At 31.4% G+C, this 17,486-nt stretch overlaps 1 protein-coding gene across 1 annotated transcript; it reads left to right on the plus strand.

Moving 5' to 3' along the window:
- Nucleotides 1-5,277: 5,277 nt before the first annotated feature.
- On the plus strand, nt 5,278-16,774 carry LOC145333074 (uncharacterized). The gene is made up of 10 exons (XM_080178220.1): nt 5,278-5,577; nt 6,091-6,150; nt 6,598-6,823; nt 7,251-7,300; nt 7,676-7,772; nt 8,269-8,347; nt 8,765-8,908; nt 9,360-9,642; nt 9,921-10,261; nt 15,585-16,774. Exons 2-10 carry the CDS (start codon nt 6,108-6,110, stop codon nt 16,056-16,058), a joined length of 1,737 nt encoding a protein of 578 aa, XP_080034346.1. The 5' UTR covers nt 5,278-5,577; nt 6,091-6,107; the 3' UTR covers nt 16,059-16,774.
- The last annotated feature ends 712 nt before the right edge of the window (nt 16,775-17,486 follow it).

Below are 17,486 nucleotides of genomic sequence, written 5' to 3' on the forward strand. Positions count from 1 at the left end.
AACACTACCCTTCCAAGAAGAATCAACCATAGATAAAAGATTAAACTCCTAAAAAAACTGTTTTTAACTTTATGTTTTAAGAACTACAATTAATTGTAAATGGTTGACTTAGCAACCCCCCATCCCTCAAATGGACCTAGAGGTCTCTAGGGGCATAGTCACGAACCCGGTATTAGTGTCGGACTGATTATGACGTAACAAAAAAATTAGCCAATAAGAGGCCACTATGAATTTTACCATTGGTCAATAATGTCCTCTCATTGGCTAATTTTTTTTGTTACGTCATAATCAGTCCGACACTAATACCGGGTTCCATAGTCACAAGTTTTAAATATACTTATGTCATTTTATCTTCACTTTTTTACTACGATGGAAATGTTACTAAAATAGAAAAAAATAATTTGCTTTCAATTTAAATGAAGCTTACTCATATTTCATGCATTATAAAAGTATTGAAAATGATTATAGACAAAAGCTAATTCAAGTTTTGACAAAATCGAAATAAGAAGTATAATACTATCTTGATATTTTCTTTAAAGAAATCATTTTAAAACACATATTTATTTTAAATCTCATTGTTGTAATAAAAATCAAACATGTTACAGGAAACTGTTTAGTTTGACTTGCATAAAAGTTAGAAGCAAAGTATTTATTCTTCATATGGTATCTCTCTCCCTGTTTAGAACTAAAATATTCACGTGTTTAGAAAAGTTATGACATTTTCAAAAACTACTAATTAGATATATTTTGAAGAAAAAAACAAGGATGTCTGCCATAGTAGTAGCGCTGCAATTATTGGTTATAAAATTTGAGATTTTTAAATGCAGAATTATTGGTCAACTTTTAAAGTGAAGATGAAGTCCCTCAACAGATTATGACGCCATACGATAGAATAGCCAATGAGTGGAAAGTATACACTGTAATTGACCAATGGTAAAATTTATGCTGGCCTCTCATTGGTTATTTTATCGTATGACGTTATAATCTGTTGAGGGACTTTAATCATCTTTTTTTTAAAGTGGATCTCAATAAAACCCATCACCCCAAAAAAAAGTTTTCGTGAGCCCAATAAAAAACTGATATCTCCTTCTTACAAGGGCTAAACTAATAAAAAAAATTTAAATGTTATAAAAAAAGGCTTTACACATTTTTCTTGTTTTCCTAAAATAAAGAACGACAATTTAAGAGTAGCTACACAACGAAAAATGTTCTGACAGTATTGGCAGGCCCCCCCAAAGTGTCTCTAGATTTCAAGTTCTCTTTTTTTAGAGCAGTTTCTATAGACTTTCATTAATTTTTGTGTCACATCACACAACCATGGCTGGTATGAGCCAGCAACAAGATTTTTTATCATTCATTTACACATTTTCTGTACATCAAACTGTCAACCAATTGATAAAGTTACTTTGTCAGGAAGTCCTAAATGTAATTTGTAATTAGTTTTGCCTCTTTATTGGCTAATAAATTCCTTCTTCATTTAATATTTTAAGATAAGGCCAGTATTTGGCTAGTATTTAAAAGCCACAATGTGCCTATTGAACTATGTATAACCCTCCTCTTGTTTTTGCAATAAAGTAAAAATAAAAAGGGATATTTTACTAAGCTCTAACAATGAAGGGCTACCTAGTATCCAAAATAACCTAACCTAACCTTAAGATATTAACAGACAAACAAAAAACTTAAGCCCTCTCGCCCTCCATATTTAAATTATTAAAAGAATTTGCGTTGAATATTAGTCTAAAGTCACGGGTATTATGATAAAATGTGATTTTATTTTGAAAAAGTGTTCTAGAAACCACCTTTTTATCAGCTAGCTCCCTCCCTCCTACGCATCGTTATTTTCTAAATTTCAGACCTGGGCATTTTTTCATCATATCCATGTATATTTTTTTTTATAAAAACTGGAATAAAGATTTACTTAAAAGTATACCTAGTAAAATTGATTAATAATCTAAAAGATCTTTGCTGAAAAAACAAACAAACTAAAAACAATTGTTAAACAGATAAACAGAAATACATACGGACAGACAGACAAAAGTTAGAAGCAAAGACAGTCGGTCAGACAAACAAAAAAGCGTCAGCTTTAACAAACCAATATAAAAAATTTCCCTGATATATTGTAGGCCTAATATGTATATTTAAGGCCTGCTCATGGGCCTGTGCGCTAAGGCCTTAGTGAGAGAAAGAAGGGTGTTTTTACAAAACAATACACAATTAGAGCTAATAGCGAAATATATCAGTTAACATTTAAATTGCCTTATATTTACGTCAACAATTCATACAGGAGCCGTCAAATGGTTCCTACTGCTGCTTTGAATTACTGTTTGAAGAGTTATATCATCGATAAGAGTATAAAGAATGCCTTTCATCGTAGACAGAAGCAACTCAATTGTTGGTAACGAAGAACCTTTTATAAAAGTCATGCAATCAAAGTTTCGCCGTAGCTTTAAGAGGCCCATCCATGACGTTTATGGACAAGATATCTGGACGAAAGTTATACAGTATGACTTTTGCTATTAATAAATATCTGGTGAATTATATCGACACTGGATGGGGGTCTAGAAGTGCATAGAATGATGTATTACCTCACTAACTTTATGTGTCATCGACAAGAAACTTTTTTGTAGCGAAGCTAATATATAAATCCGACCGTATATCCGTCGGCCTCAATTTAGAATAACTTAACTCAGTTTTCCATCATTCTGAAGTAGTTTATTTCAGACAATGTTAGTCAAAAATGTCTTTCGGATGACGGTCTGGTTTAATCGATTGGTTTTTAAAATTTAAAGCATCGTCTTTGGAATGTGCATAGTATAACTTTTCATTTACTAAATAATTTGTTGACAAAACTACTGTGAAAATGTATATCAATTTTAGATGACCCAACATTCAAAGTATATAAAGTTAAGTAGTAAGTTGTTTTTACAGCCACTTAACTGATTGAGTTTTAGAGTCGTTTTACATTAGACCCTGAGTAGTAATCTTTGGATGTTTTAAACTATTTTTCAGCCGCTTGACTCCCCTTTAGATACAGAGCCCCTATATGCGAATGGAGAATTTTTATTTTGATGTTTATTTTCTTTATTTTCAAAGTACACTACATATGAATGACCCACCCAACCAGTTTCTGAGGTCATAATGCAACAAAAACAAGCCATGAGAGGGAAAAATGTAAAATAATTAGAAATATTGATTGTTAACTGAACACGGTTGATTTTTTATTAAATGAATAAGTTAGGGTACAATGTTTGGCACTTTCAATATAAGTAAATGATAATAACAAAGCCACAGAATACGATAATACCTTCAGAAAAATCGATGAAAATAGTTTTTATACTAAATTTTGTTTTTTTTATATTTTTTCTAAAATGTCATGACAGAAGATGTAAAATGTCGTCTTAGTTTTTTGAAAGGATTAATCTTCTCTGAAATCTAAATTATCAAAATATTTTTTTTGGTAAATGATTATACGATATATGTCAAACATTTTATCAAAAAGAAATATTTAAAATTGTGAGGTAGAAACCTGAATAATTTTTCTTGTGGAAATAGCTTTCTGCAAATGTTGATAAACATATGTCTGCTAGCATTAAGATGTTTGTACTGCCAATACACGTTGGGTTTTATTTAAATAATTTTTTTAAAATGTTCTTTTTTTTACCTCGTATACTAATAACGAAAATCTGATTCACTTATAGTCGGAAATTCATTATGAAACAGGGGACATGCACAAAATTTTTGAGCCCTGATCAAATAGGAGCTGAGATAATAGGGGGGCAGGCGCCCGACTGATAAGTGTTAAATAGAAGTTGATTGAATATTGGTTGGAAAAGGTGATCATTAACCACCCCCCACCCCCCCAATCGACTAAGACTCGCCTACGGCCCGATCTTTTAGGATTGCTTTGTAATTCACATTTTTGAAAGTCTTTCAACAGTATACACAGCAAATTCTCTCTTTTTTAACTAACTTTCCGAACAATATACCTAAAGCATTTGAATTAACAAAGGATATGCTAATATTTTTACCATTCAAGTTTATTTAATATTCTAATAAATAGCGCAACCCTCCAAGTTATGGCTACTTTTCATGAACATATGATCTAAAGAATAAGCTCTGACGCAATGTCATGTAAGGATATTATAATATTCATTAAAAAAATTGTTATTTTTGCATATATGTTACATTTTACAGTGTTTTGTGGCTCAAAAGAAAGACAATTAAAATTTATTTCATATTATATAGTTTAAATTGCATAAGATAACCTAGAAATAGTAAAAAAGTCCCTTTCTTTTTTTGTCGTAAAACAGAAATCAACAAAGATTTTTATTAAAAACACCTTAGTGTAAAAATTAAAAATTCTAAATATGGTCACAAAAAGATTCAATTAGTTTATTAAATGTTTCATTTTCAGCAAATGACGATTAATCTCTATTACAAAGAATAAAGTGTAAAAAGATATTCTCGTTTTAATTTTAAGCAACTTAAAATGCATTTTAATACCTTTTAATGATTTATTTTTTAAAACATCATTTTATAAAATGTTATTGATTTTTAAAGTTCTATATTAGAATGTTTTTAAATTTTGTTAACATTTTGTTTTAAATGTAGAAAATTGGTAATTCTAAACATTCAAAAAATGATTTTATTAAATTTTCATCACTTAAATTGCATGTTTGATGAAATTTTCAACTGATAATACAAGAAAAATCGTTTAAGTTTTATTATATTTTACTTTGAAATGTTAAAAAATATAATTATTGTCAAAAATGTGGAAGTTATACTTTCCTCAAAAAAAGACCTAAAACATGCAAATTAACACGTGTAATGAGATTTTTTTCTTTCAGGTTTAATTTTAAGTAATTATTGATATTTTTTGTAAAAAGGATTTTATATAAAAAGTTTTAAAACTCGAGTTATGTAGTGGTTCTAAAAAAGGTTGCGAATTTATGCAATTTTCTTGCAAAAAAAATTTTCTAGGATTTTAAAAATAGCATAGGGTGTTATTAGACGTACTTACAGATACAATTGCTAAGTCATTTTGGCCAAACACTAAAATAAAGTTTTGACATCTGAGGGACCATACGTGTGAAGTAAAACAAATAGTAAGCGTCATTGCATCGTGCTAGGTCTATAAATCATGTTTACCCCGCATTTCTTAAACTCAATTATCTGGTAATCAAATAATAAATAGAAGCATTCAAAAATCCACGAACCACACAAGCGTAGAAAATCCGCGAAATAAAGTTCCATGAAAAAAATCCGCATGTCTTGGCTAGTATCTAATGGTACCGGCGCGCCTGCACACGAGCTAGCCTTGGCCTTGGGCCTTAAAATGGGCATTGGAGATAATTTAGGTTGGCCCGGCACGTTTTAGCGAAACTTTTTTTGGGGGGGATAACCCAAAATTGGTGAGTGACTTCAACGGTGGAATGAAAACATGTCGTGTGTTGATGGCTGTGGGCAGCATTTTTCAAGCCATGTCTTTCTAATTAGTGTTGGGAAAGGCCTAGGCTTGTTATGTGAGCTAAGTTAATATTAATAACTAACCTACAGCAAAAAGTGAATCTATAGCTGGTAAGTGAAAAAAAGTTTATATTTTTAGTGTGCCTTAAAGTAGTTTATAGTATATTCCTTTTTTTAAAAAAGCATAATAGTGAGTAATAAAAATTGGAATTTCTACATAGTTCTATTTCATTATTGAATAGATCGACTGTTTTAGAGAGTTAAAAACATCTTTTTTAATGGAAAGTGTTGTTTTATGACCCTGGGATATAAGTCTATGTATCACCCAATAGACAACCAATGCTTTCTAAGTAATAAGTTACGCATGTTTAAGTGTCACAACATTACCCTATCTCTTAATATTAACCTGAACACAGTGATTTTTTTTTGATGAAAAGGGGTTTTATCTTATATTAATCAGAAGTTACAGATATCTTGAGGGTCAAATAGGAAGGGTATATAAGTTACAGAAAGATTGATATGCATACAAGAAAAAAAAATCGATTATGCAACAACGTTAGTGACGTGGTAATGACAGACATAACGTAATTATAAAGAAGCTACGATATATAATTTTTGATTTAGGAAAATAATTTGTGAATATGACTGATATTCTTCAAGCAAATTGGCGATACCAAAAACAAGGCAGGCATTTAGGGATAAATCAATGTATTATTAATTATTATTCTTTCCCTAGTAATTTTGGTATGTAAGCAAGGAAAAATCATATTTTTATCAACCTCCTCTTCACCCTATTGTCAAAACTGGAAGCATTAGCTGCCATCATGCAATTTAAATAGTTAATTTCGACTACGTGTTTAAACGAAAGTAGTAAAGTAAAGTATCGACATACCATTACTGAAATGATATTATTGAGATTAAGATTAAAACAAGAGCGAATTAATGCTGCTTGGGGTTGTCAACTCCTCCCAAAATTAATAACAAGTAAGGCCTGCCTTTATCTTTTTTTCGTCGCATCAAGAAATACACCTTCCTTACAAAACCCCGTGCATGCCACTGGTTAAACCATTAACTTAACAGTATTAAGATTGTACATAAACATTGTCTTATCGCTATATCCCTGAAACGCAGGCCTAAGCACAAAATATACACTCAGAAAACAAACTAAAAAGAAATCAAAGAAGGACGAAAATGTTGACGGCGATTACAAACCATCCACTGGCGGCTCAGAACGGTCAGCCTCCAGCAGTCGGCGACAAACAGCGGCGGGTAGTAAACGGCGGGGTCCAAAGCCAAAACATAATAACGGACAGACAAATCCGTTGTCAAAATATCGAAGGAAAAATGCTAATGCAAGGTTGGTCTTTTCGTTTTTTGGATTTAAAACCAAAAAAATATAACTTTGATAAAAAATTTACATGCAATTATTTCTTATATTAATAGATATACGTGGATATTATGACAGGAAAATTGTTTTCTTCGATTTAGGTTGCTATTACCCCTGTCATTGGCCAGTTCGTTCATCTAGTAGGAGGGGATGGGATAAAGGGTGAGGGGTGGAGGATAAATGTATTAGCCCGCCACAAGTTTCACTTTATAAGAGTACATGATAAATAAAAATCCAATATATTCATACTTTCAATAACTTATTATGTATTACATACATACGTATATTCTTTAAAATTAAATGTTGTTTTGCTTAAAAATAGAACAAAAACATTTAAATGAAATAGAACATAGCGTATTATAAAAATTAATTTTAGAATAATGTCTTATTTTTTTAGAGAACGTATGCGAATGGGTGAAATAAATGCAGTTTTTGATAAACTTAAAGGCATGGATAAATGGATAAATAATCAAAGAAATAAATCATATTATGCTACTGATTATGATGTGCTTGTATTGCTTTTTTGGTTAGGTTAGGATAAGTAGAATCCCCCTAGAGCTAGTGTAAAATATCTCTTTAAGACTAGATCTAAGAGTATCAAAACAAGTTTTTTCATCAATGAATAAAGGTCCTTGAAAAGGAAAAAATTTTATAATGTTATTCTTTCTAACATACACTAAAATTTATAATTTTTACTGGCTGAATATCTTCAGGCTTTGTAAATAATATCATCGGTCTTACCTCAAAATTCAATACAGTAAAAGTGCAAAAATGATTGGGTATTTATCCTTTTTTACTTATCCATTTATCCGTATGAAAAAGGTCAGATCCCTTTGCAGACCATAGCCCACTATGGCAAGATAAAACCTGAGAAATTGACCAAGATAAACATTCTTCATATTGCCATCAACTATATCAGGTTTTTCATCGCAAACAAAACAGAACTTAAACAAGGATGGCAACATCCATATGTAGTCAAGCACAAAAATCATGAATGATCAAGTAGATATATGTTTTAAAGCAGATTCAATAACTTTTGTAGCATGAACGACAAGCTGATGGACCACGTGTATTCAATATTGTATAATGAATGCTTGACGGAAGGGGGAGGAGGTCTACCCTCTATCTTACATTTTAGCTTTAAAAAGAAATTTTATTTTTGTTTGTTGGGGGTTAGGGTTTCTCCCAGGGTCGATTTCTCTTGGGAGGGTAAAGAAACTCTCCTTAAAAAGATTTATAAACTCATATCTGGACATAAAAGAAGCTTTACTGTAAAGGATAACAATATATATCGATCTAGCGGTTAACGATCTCCTGCGGTACAAAATTTTAAGTTTATCTTTTTGAAATTTTATTTTATTGTAAAACTTTTTGGCGGAGTATTTTTTGTTGATGTGATTGAAATACTTTATTAGAGCTTTAGAGGATATATTAGATACAGGAGAGCTTGGCGCCAGTATTTTTCATGAAAACCTTCTCCAGAATCCTTTTAAAGTAAGTAGATTTATAAAGAGCAAAGCCTCTCTATAATTAGGGTTTGTACATCGTAAAATGTAACAAGTTACAAACCAACTTTAGTCATGGTATACAATGTAAATACAATTTTAGAATTAAACTTAAGATCAAATTGTTTGAATCGGAAATGTACTACATGAACTACATATTCTTTTAAATACTTAATTGCATTGATATTTAGGTTGAAATCTTACTTTGTTCGACAAAACTATTAAAGAATAAAAAGGGGGCACGAGCTATATATATAGGGAATCTGTGCTGACTTTCAATTTGGTCTTTGAAAATATAAACCCAGGCAAGTCGCCACAAAAAAAACAGAAAGCAAATTGCTAGCAGACCCCTTGGGCCAGATATTTTTCTGGATTATGTTTCTAAACTTATACATTCATTGTTTAGCCCCACGAAGAGATAAAGTGTTGTGACGGAGTAACATCAAAGCCATCCCCTCCTTCACATGATGAGACTATGGATATGGATACTAACAATCAAAATAGAAATATCAGAAATCAAAGCCCTGACTCGGGAATTATGCTTCTTGAGGTAATTTGAAATATGATGGCTTGTCACTAGCTATTTCTGTAAATAAATAAATCATAAATTCTTAAAAGCATGAACAAATATTAACACATATTTTTACATCCTATAATATACAGTAGGTTTTTTCCTAAAGCTAAAGATAAGTCAGAGTCGATTGTTCTTTTCAGAAAAGCTTTTAAATGGCTTAAGTGGTTTAAGACTATGACCTTCCCCTCTCTCCCATAGAGGCCAGGGGCAAAATGACTAGTGGTAATCCAAAGTAAAAGATGATTTTTATTTCTATCAAACTTTTCTGCCAGCTACGAGTTGTAATTTTTATTAGCTCATGTAAAATATATATTTCAGTACGGCTTGGAAATTAATTAATATTAAAACCGGTTCTAAGGCATACTGAAAAATCACGTAGACATCGTATTAAAGAAAATTTTCAACTTATAAGTTTGATTTTTTACAGGAGGATGAAGATGAAACAATGCAGCCACTTGAAAAACCTCCAGAACCAGTTCTGCCTGTCTCTAGGGGTACTGCACTACCTGTTCTAGTTCCAGAATCACACCAGTCTGCAGGTACTGCAGTACATATGTTGGCTCCAGAACCAGGACAACCTGGAGATCCTGCAGTACCTGTGTTGGCTCCAGGACAGCCTGGAGGTGCTACAGTACCAGTGCTGGCTGATAATGATAATCCTGATGATGATGATATGTGTCCGGATTGGACTGAACTTACTTCTACCATAGGTTCCTTTTTCAATTGTGACTGCATTTTAACTTTAATAGCAAAGCACCTTAAACGTGAAATTGAAAATCTGTAGGTGGTGTATTTTTTTGTTTATTCATTACTTTAAGTATAGGTTATATTGGGTACTGGGTAGCCCCGTAGAGTTAGGAATAGAATGAAAAACAATCCTCCATAATTAAAGTTTAGTTAAGGGTGGGGGTTTCAGTGCTTAATAGTACTTTGAGGGAAAGTATCAAACAAGTTATATAGACACATGATTGAAAAATTGCTAATAAAGATCTCAGATGTTTACCATCACAGTCTGGGAATGGCCGAAACAGTTCCGAGGCCAATAAAAGCATTCCTACTACTACAAGCGACCTCAAACATCCTGAATGCAAAAGTAAACTCTCTAAAAGAAACCAAACTGACAATTCCATCGCCCCGCTGTTTAGATTACCACCTGTGCCTGTTACAAAAGACAGCCCCCATACCAAAGAAAACAGAGCGGAGAAGACATGTTGTATAGATGCAAACCAGGTTGCCAGCTTGCTCAAGAGTTTAAAGCCAGTGTCGACGCAAGGTGTTGAGGTTGCCAGAAAAACAGTCACTCTTTCTAGTCGCACAAATAATATTGAGGTAGCTTTTATTTAAATTTTAGCTTTACAGATTTTTTAAAATGAAGCTTTTCTGTACGAAGGATCTGTCTATTTGTCACAAACGTATAGCTATTTTATGTATATGCCATAATTTTCCTATCGATTTAAGATTGACACGATCATTCCTGGATTGGTTGGGTATAATTCAGAGAGCTAAGCCACTATATGCCAATTCAAAAACATATGTATTCCTGTCTTAAACACGATATTTTATATGCGCTTTTTGTACGATGTATATTCAGTTAATTTTTTAACTATTGATTACGTGAGGGATTACACACAATGTTATAAGCCAAGCATTTCCATAATTTATGTAGGTCCCACAGAAATTGAGACAACAAGGTTTAGAAGTCAAATGTCCCCTCCCTCCCTGTAATATTTAAAATCAAACTAAAACCAACAATAACCAATTTGCAAACTGTGCAATTTTACAGAAAGTCTAAATTTTTAAAGAACTATTATATAACATTTAAATTAGTTTCCCCATAATAAATATTGTCAATTAAAGGAAAGAAATGGGACATTTTTGTAGTGGGTTGTTATGTACATACTAGAACTTAATTGTAGATTTAGGAATTAGGAAAAAATGTATATATGTGTGTCCCCCCAACCACGCACTTAACACAAACCCTTCTTAGATGAACGACGTGACCAATAAATGAGGTCCATATTAGCAAACTGAATTGACCTGTCAATATAACCAAGCATTCTTTATCAATACCTTCACCTACAAATAGTTTTACTTATTTAGTTCTAAACTAAACTCAATAAATTCAAATTTGAGCGGAGAGTCGACCCCTAGTCTACCTTCTCCCAAGTGCCCCTAGAGACCTCTAGGAGCGTAGCAGCTGCCTAAAATAAAATGTATGTCAGCACAAAGCTTCCAAACTTATCAGGGATTTCTCCCACTGAAACTAAAATCAGATGTGTCATCACTTAAAATGGTTTGCATTCACAACCGCACATAATCATAGTGTTTCATATTCGCTAAAAGACACAATAGCAAGTATATTTGAGGGGATATTTAATACTAACTGTTTAGCAAAACGAAATGGAATTTTTTGCAATTGTTGTAAATTGCGGTTTTAATGATTTGATAATGTGATACATATGCAGAAGTGAAAGCACAGCCTTAAAGTAAATGTTAATATATAATTTGGTCCCTCCCAATGTAAATATTAGAATCAGAACATCCATAACAGCACAGCTTATACTTTGAATGACAATAATAATGCACAAAACTTATTTCAAATAAGAAATGAATCATAAAAAGAAACTATGTTTTCCAGCTTTTCACTTGTGAAAATTACTATTACTGAGATGATATTAAGAAAGAAGACATAGCTAGTTTTTAATGTATTTATTTCAGTATTATAACCAACAGTAAGCTTTGCTATCAGACCCCTATTAATGGATTTAGAATATATTCGTGGATATTGTGACAGGGAAAAAATTGTCGACAATTAAGGTTGCTATTTCCCCTGCCAACTATTATTAGTTTGTTCTTCCAGTAGATGGGGAAAGGATGGGTTGGTCATTATTTTAGCCAACTACAAGTTTCACTTTGTTAGAATACATGATAATCTGGTGCAAGATCCAAGTAATATTAAACCATTCATCAATATCTTGTAAAACACTAATAAAATAAAGTTTCAAAGGTTACCCAAACGTATTTGAATTATAAATTAAGATTCTTTCTTTTAATATAATAACAAATGTATTTTTTACGCTTACCGACAAACGGCAAAACCCAATTATAGAATAGCTTTGCTGCTATGCTAACTGCATTCCTTGTTGTATAAATCAGAGACTAACTGCACTGACAACATCTTGTGTCTTAGTGTAATTAGCATATAGATTCATACTACAACTTATACATCACAATATGTTTCAATATAAAATAAGTTGAGTTATACTACAACTTATAAATCACACTATGCTACAGCATAGAATAAGTTGATGCATAGTATATGATTTAGAGACTAACTACACTGGCTACATATTGTGACTAAGTGTAATTAGCATACAGATTCATACCACAACTTATAAAACACATTATGCTAGAGTATTAAATAAGTAGAATCATACAACTTAAAAAGCACACTATGTTACAGTATAAAGTTGAAGCATAGTATATAATTCAGATGTGAATTGCAATACTATTTCTTTTGGCTGAATGTAATTAGCATTCATACTACAACTTTTATGGACTAACTAAAACTAACACACTCAAAACTTTAATTTTTATAATCATAAATTGGGATGTTCATTAATTTATCATCGTCGATTGTCCTATCAAGATTCAAGATCCTTGTTTCAATGTTTAAACAAAAAAATAAATTAACCATTGTTCTTTATATCATTAATTAAACCTTAACTTATTTTATGTTTTAACAGAGTGTGAAAACTAACAGAGGGGGTAATGTCGTGTATCGCCTACATATTCTTTAATATTTAAATTCCTTCAATTTTCCTCAAAATATAATTTGTTGTATTTTAATATAAAACAGGGATTATACCATCCATGATAGTCGAGCTAGATTTATAAACAAAATATACACAATTAAGATATATAATTTAAAAAGTTGAACTCCAATTGTTAATGCAAAAACTGAAGCAAAGACATAATTGCAATATGATTGTAAGCATGCATGCCTCTTATTGATAACACTGTATTACTAGTGACATTGCAGCCTCTATTTGCTGTATCCAAAAACCTATAACTTTCTATATCTATTTTATTGTAAATGAAAAAAAATCTGTTCTGGAAATATTAATCAGAGGTCATTTCGTTTAGGGGTTGTTGGGGTTCACCTACCCTCCCATACGAGAGTTAGGTACTACCACAAAACTTCCTCTTTGAAAATTCCAGCATTTAGCGAGATCTTTTGGTACATAAAGACACACACACGCACAAGAATGTAACTTATATATCATAATTTTAGAAAATCTCTACTTAAAAACATTTAGGAGGAATATAGACAACAATTTACTGATAAGCTAAAATATTCTAAAATAATTAAGTTTTTTTTCCTCCTAGATGATAAACGAAAGTTGTAAAAAAGTTTATGTGTGCCTGTTTTGTAAAAAGCATCATTTAAAATCAACCAGCCCCATTTTGGATTTCAATATCATAGCATGAAAATTCATGGATTTTTTCTTCTTCAATTTAATCAAATGCAGAATAAATACACTAAGAAATGGCTCCAAATAAAATGTATTTCAGCTATGTATATGCAAGTAGTTTCTCATGCCTTTGAATACATTAATAAAAATTATAGGATTTATTATTTTTTGCGGCTTGCAGCCTACAAAATTATTAGTATATGTATAATAACTCTTTTAATCCCGCGGACGTTATTACTCAGAGTTAGTATTTGTTGGGGCTTCAGTAACTTTACTAAACCTAACTTAAGATAGACATGAAAACAATTTTTTTATTCGTTCTTTTTTGTGGTCCACAATCAATATCAACTCAGGGACAAGGGAAGGCTATTCTGGCAAACAATGCTTTAGAGTTGATTTCTTAGATTTCCAGTTTAAACTTGATGATGAGATAAAGCAACTTTTGGCAGAATTTGATAAGAAACTAAAGCATTAATTTAGCACTTTTTGCTTTGTTTACTAAAAGCCGTGCTAAAAGAATTGTCAGAGTTTATCTGCCCGTTCAGTTTAAAGATGTATGAGCAGAAATAATGCCTTTTTACAACTTTTAAGTATTTTATCTAAATCATAAACTACTCGTAAATTATATGTTAAATAGTGAATAAATATATTAAAAATCCTAAAGAGTGAATAGCTGTAATACTTTGAAAAATATTTAAGTTTGTTTAAATATTTATCTCATATACAAATTTAAATTCAAAAAGGTTTTTACGACACCTAGCAATAAAATTCGAAACTACATAGCTATGTATTTTCACAATCATACATTTTACAATATTTGTTGTAGTTTAATTTTGCCTTTCTTAGCAACTTCTTGTATCTAATGGCTAAACACGTTGGAGGAAAGTGGCGAAATAGGAATCTAAAATAAAAAAGCTTCCCTGAAATCATGATTTAATAAGTACTGCAATAATCAAACCTAAAAACTTCTAATCTCCTCCGAATATTACAACTTACAAACTTTTTTAATCATTTAAAATATGGGTAATTTCCCCCAAAGTGCCTTGTAGAGCACAGAGTCCCCCCTTTCCCTACCATTAATGTAAAACAAAACAAAAAAACGATCAAAGGGGCGGCATGTTAGAATTGTCCTATTGTTTTAAAACTTTGCATGTGATTCCTGTAGTAGTTAGGTACAATTTAGAAAGCGTAGCAACTCTATAATCGTTACCAGAATGTCTGTATGTCCATTTCAAACATTATGTTGATTTTTTCTTACTTTTTAATAACAAATTTTTATGTGATCTAAATATCCTATTGATTTGGTATACTGATTTCTAGGACAACAAAGTACAATATTTTAAGCGAAGGAACTCTATAATCAAATCCTAGAAATGTGAGTATGCCCATAAACATTATCCTGTAATAAGCAGTTTTTCAACAAATTTACTAACAATTTTGCTTCGTCTCTTATACATTTAAATTCTGATTATCCAGTTCTGACATTCTACAAGTGTTAATGTCCATTTGTCCTATCGTTTCAGAGCTTTGCTCCCATAGATGTTGTCATCCTTGTTTGATAAGTAATGAACATTGAATTTAATTTTGAGCTTTAGGCATAAGTTCTAATTTTTAATTTTTTTGTAAAGATCCAAGATGCTGTGAGTATTGGGTTGGATTTGTCCTATTTATTTATTTATAGATTCATAAAGTGAGATATTATTTAGTTATTGAATCGTTTTGAAACTTTTGCCTTAACCTGCCTCAAGGGGTTAATCAAGGTGTTGATCAAAGTGCTTTTGATTAAAAATTTTTTAAAATATTTTTTTTTGTTTGTAAACAGTTACAAATATCTTGAATAAGAAAAATATGTAAAGATTTTAATTTCAGAAAGTATTTTGGAATATTTTTTTAAATCTCCCTAATTCTAAATTCTTTAGTAAGAAATCTTTGTTTTGATTTAAGAAGCAGAAGCTAGAAGCTAACGAGGTTTGGTGATAGCTTATGATTTATACTATCTGAAATGAACAATAGTGCATTATAGAAATAGTTGCACCTTTCTTTTTGCTATATCAGCTGACGATTACCAGGGTAGGTTTCGTGATTTTCCAAGAATTGTTGAATAATTGTTGAAGAATTGTTGATGAGACGGACCGCCCCTGATATCAACTGTCTTGACAGACTTTTTGTATTTTCAGGTCCAAAATAAAGGCAAACTATCCGTGGCAGTGAAGCAAGGGATGAATTTTCTGCTGACAGAAAACCAACCTCAAACCCCATCCCCAGTCAAAATATTAACCCAGCCGCTGTTTCCCCTACAGCCACCGCCGCAACCACCAGCCACTGTACCTCAAATTTGCAGTCAACAACCGCAGGTTTTGGCCCATTTACCACAACCCCAACTACAAATGGGAGCTAATACCCTAACTAATTGTGATCTTATATGTGAATTAAATGTGATTTCAGCAACTGCAACATCACCAACAGCAAAGTCAGCTGCAAATGTTGTTGCAAAAAAGTCAGCTTGTTTAAGCAGCTGTCCCACCGCCAATGCAATGCTGCCGCCGCCGCAAAAAGAACAGTTCCTCGATTTTCTGAGTGAATTTGAAAATTTTGAGCCAATCTATGATGATATTGAGTTTAGTTATGACGATCCCTTTCAAATTCTTTAATTTTGTATCATTTTTCAGCGCAGCTGCTATATTATTTGTACAGGGAAGTCCGTCCATCCGAAACTCATGTAAAATGATTTTTCAAAGAGGTGTGTTGCCACCCACCTTAACCCTATATTGAATAAACAAATCAATTATCTTATTTTATGTCTTAGGCTTATAAAATACCAAAATACTAGAATTTTGTATTTAAAATTATGTGATAAATATAAAATGTGTTATATAATTTTTTTAAAAATGAATAGAACTTTATTATTTTACAATCATTTTACAAAACATTCACCTTTAATTACAAAAACTATTTATAGTTATCAATGGATTTATTATTGCTTGGAGGTTACACCAAATTTTCATGTTCTCTAATAAAGTGAAACTTGCAGCGGGCTAAAAAAACGTTAACCCCCCCCCCAATCCACTTTCTTTAACCCATCCGCTGCCTTCCAACTGAATGAACAAACTTACCAATAAATAGTTCCATGTTAGCTACCCAAATTGATGACAATTTCCCCCCTGTCATAATATCCACGTATATTCTATAAAATTTTTAAATTTTTAAAAAAAACTGTCAAGTTTAAGAAATACTCAAATTATAATTTTGCTTATGATTCACTAATTATCGCCATTTCTTGTCATTATACGTACAAACGTAATATTGTAATTTTTTATGTAAAGTTATTGTATTTTAAAATTTAATTTAAATAAATTTTATGATTTTATGTCTTTTTTACTCGTAAAAGCTTCGTCCGTAGCATACAAGGGTAATGACATTATTTTGTAGGATAGAAAACTAGGACAATTACATCCAAAATTAGCAAAGCTGTTTAAAATCATGAACAAAAAATACGGGAGAAAAAGAATAAAGTAAAAGAGAGGGAAACAATATTTGGTTCGATACCTGAAACATTGTTGTCATTGCAATTTAGCAAATGTACTTTTTACTGTAAAGTATAAACGAACGTTAATATGATTCATTATCTAGAATACACTTACTATTACTAGGTAATTATTGATGAAAGTGTCTTGGGTATATTAACTTCAATATTTTTTTTATAAAAAATTACAATCCTTTAAAGTGTTTATAAAGAATAGGTCAATGGTAAATTAAATAAGCTTTTTTTGGTTTTAAACAGTACCCTAGTCATAAAAGCATTATATGAAAATTAACCTTACCCAGAAGCCTACAAATAAGCAATCGACTTGCAAGATCATTTAAATTTAAATTGCATATAGACCTTATGGGGCGATTCTTCGTATTTATCATAGTAGCTTTTCTCCTATTTCTAACCCTGCGAAGCCAATTTCCTAACCCTGTGGGGCAATCACCTAACCCAATATAACCTAACCTAACCTAAAATAACACATAAAAAGCCATTTTAAAAATACGACGAATCACCCTTTATGTGGCGATGTTACGAAAGGTACTATTCC

This window comes from Acartia tonsa, chromosome 12, assembly GCF_053477335.1.
Source record: "Acartia tonsa isolate MP-2025a chromosome 12, ASM5347733v1, whole genome shotgun sequence".
NCBI classification, from domain to species: Eukaryota; Metazoa; Arthropoda; class Copepoda; order Calanoida; family Acartiidae; genus Acartia; species Acartia tonsa.

Excerpts from the sequence above, each read along its gene's own strand:
- LOC145333074 (XM_080178220.1), top strand. The coding sequence starts at position 6,108 with ATGACTGATATTCTTCAAGCAAATTGGCGATACCAAAAACAAG. Across the intron at positions 6,151-6,597 it reads TTGGCGATACCAAAAACAAG|GCCTAAGCACAAAATATACA; the intron begins GCAGGCATTTAG and ends CCTGAAACGCAG. Across the intron at positions 8,348-8,764 it reads TTCTCCAGAATCCTTTTAAA|CCCCACGAAGAGATAAAGTG; the intron begins GTAAGTAGATTT and ends TTCATTGTTTAG.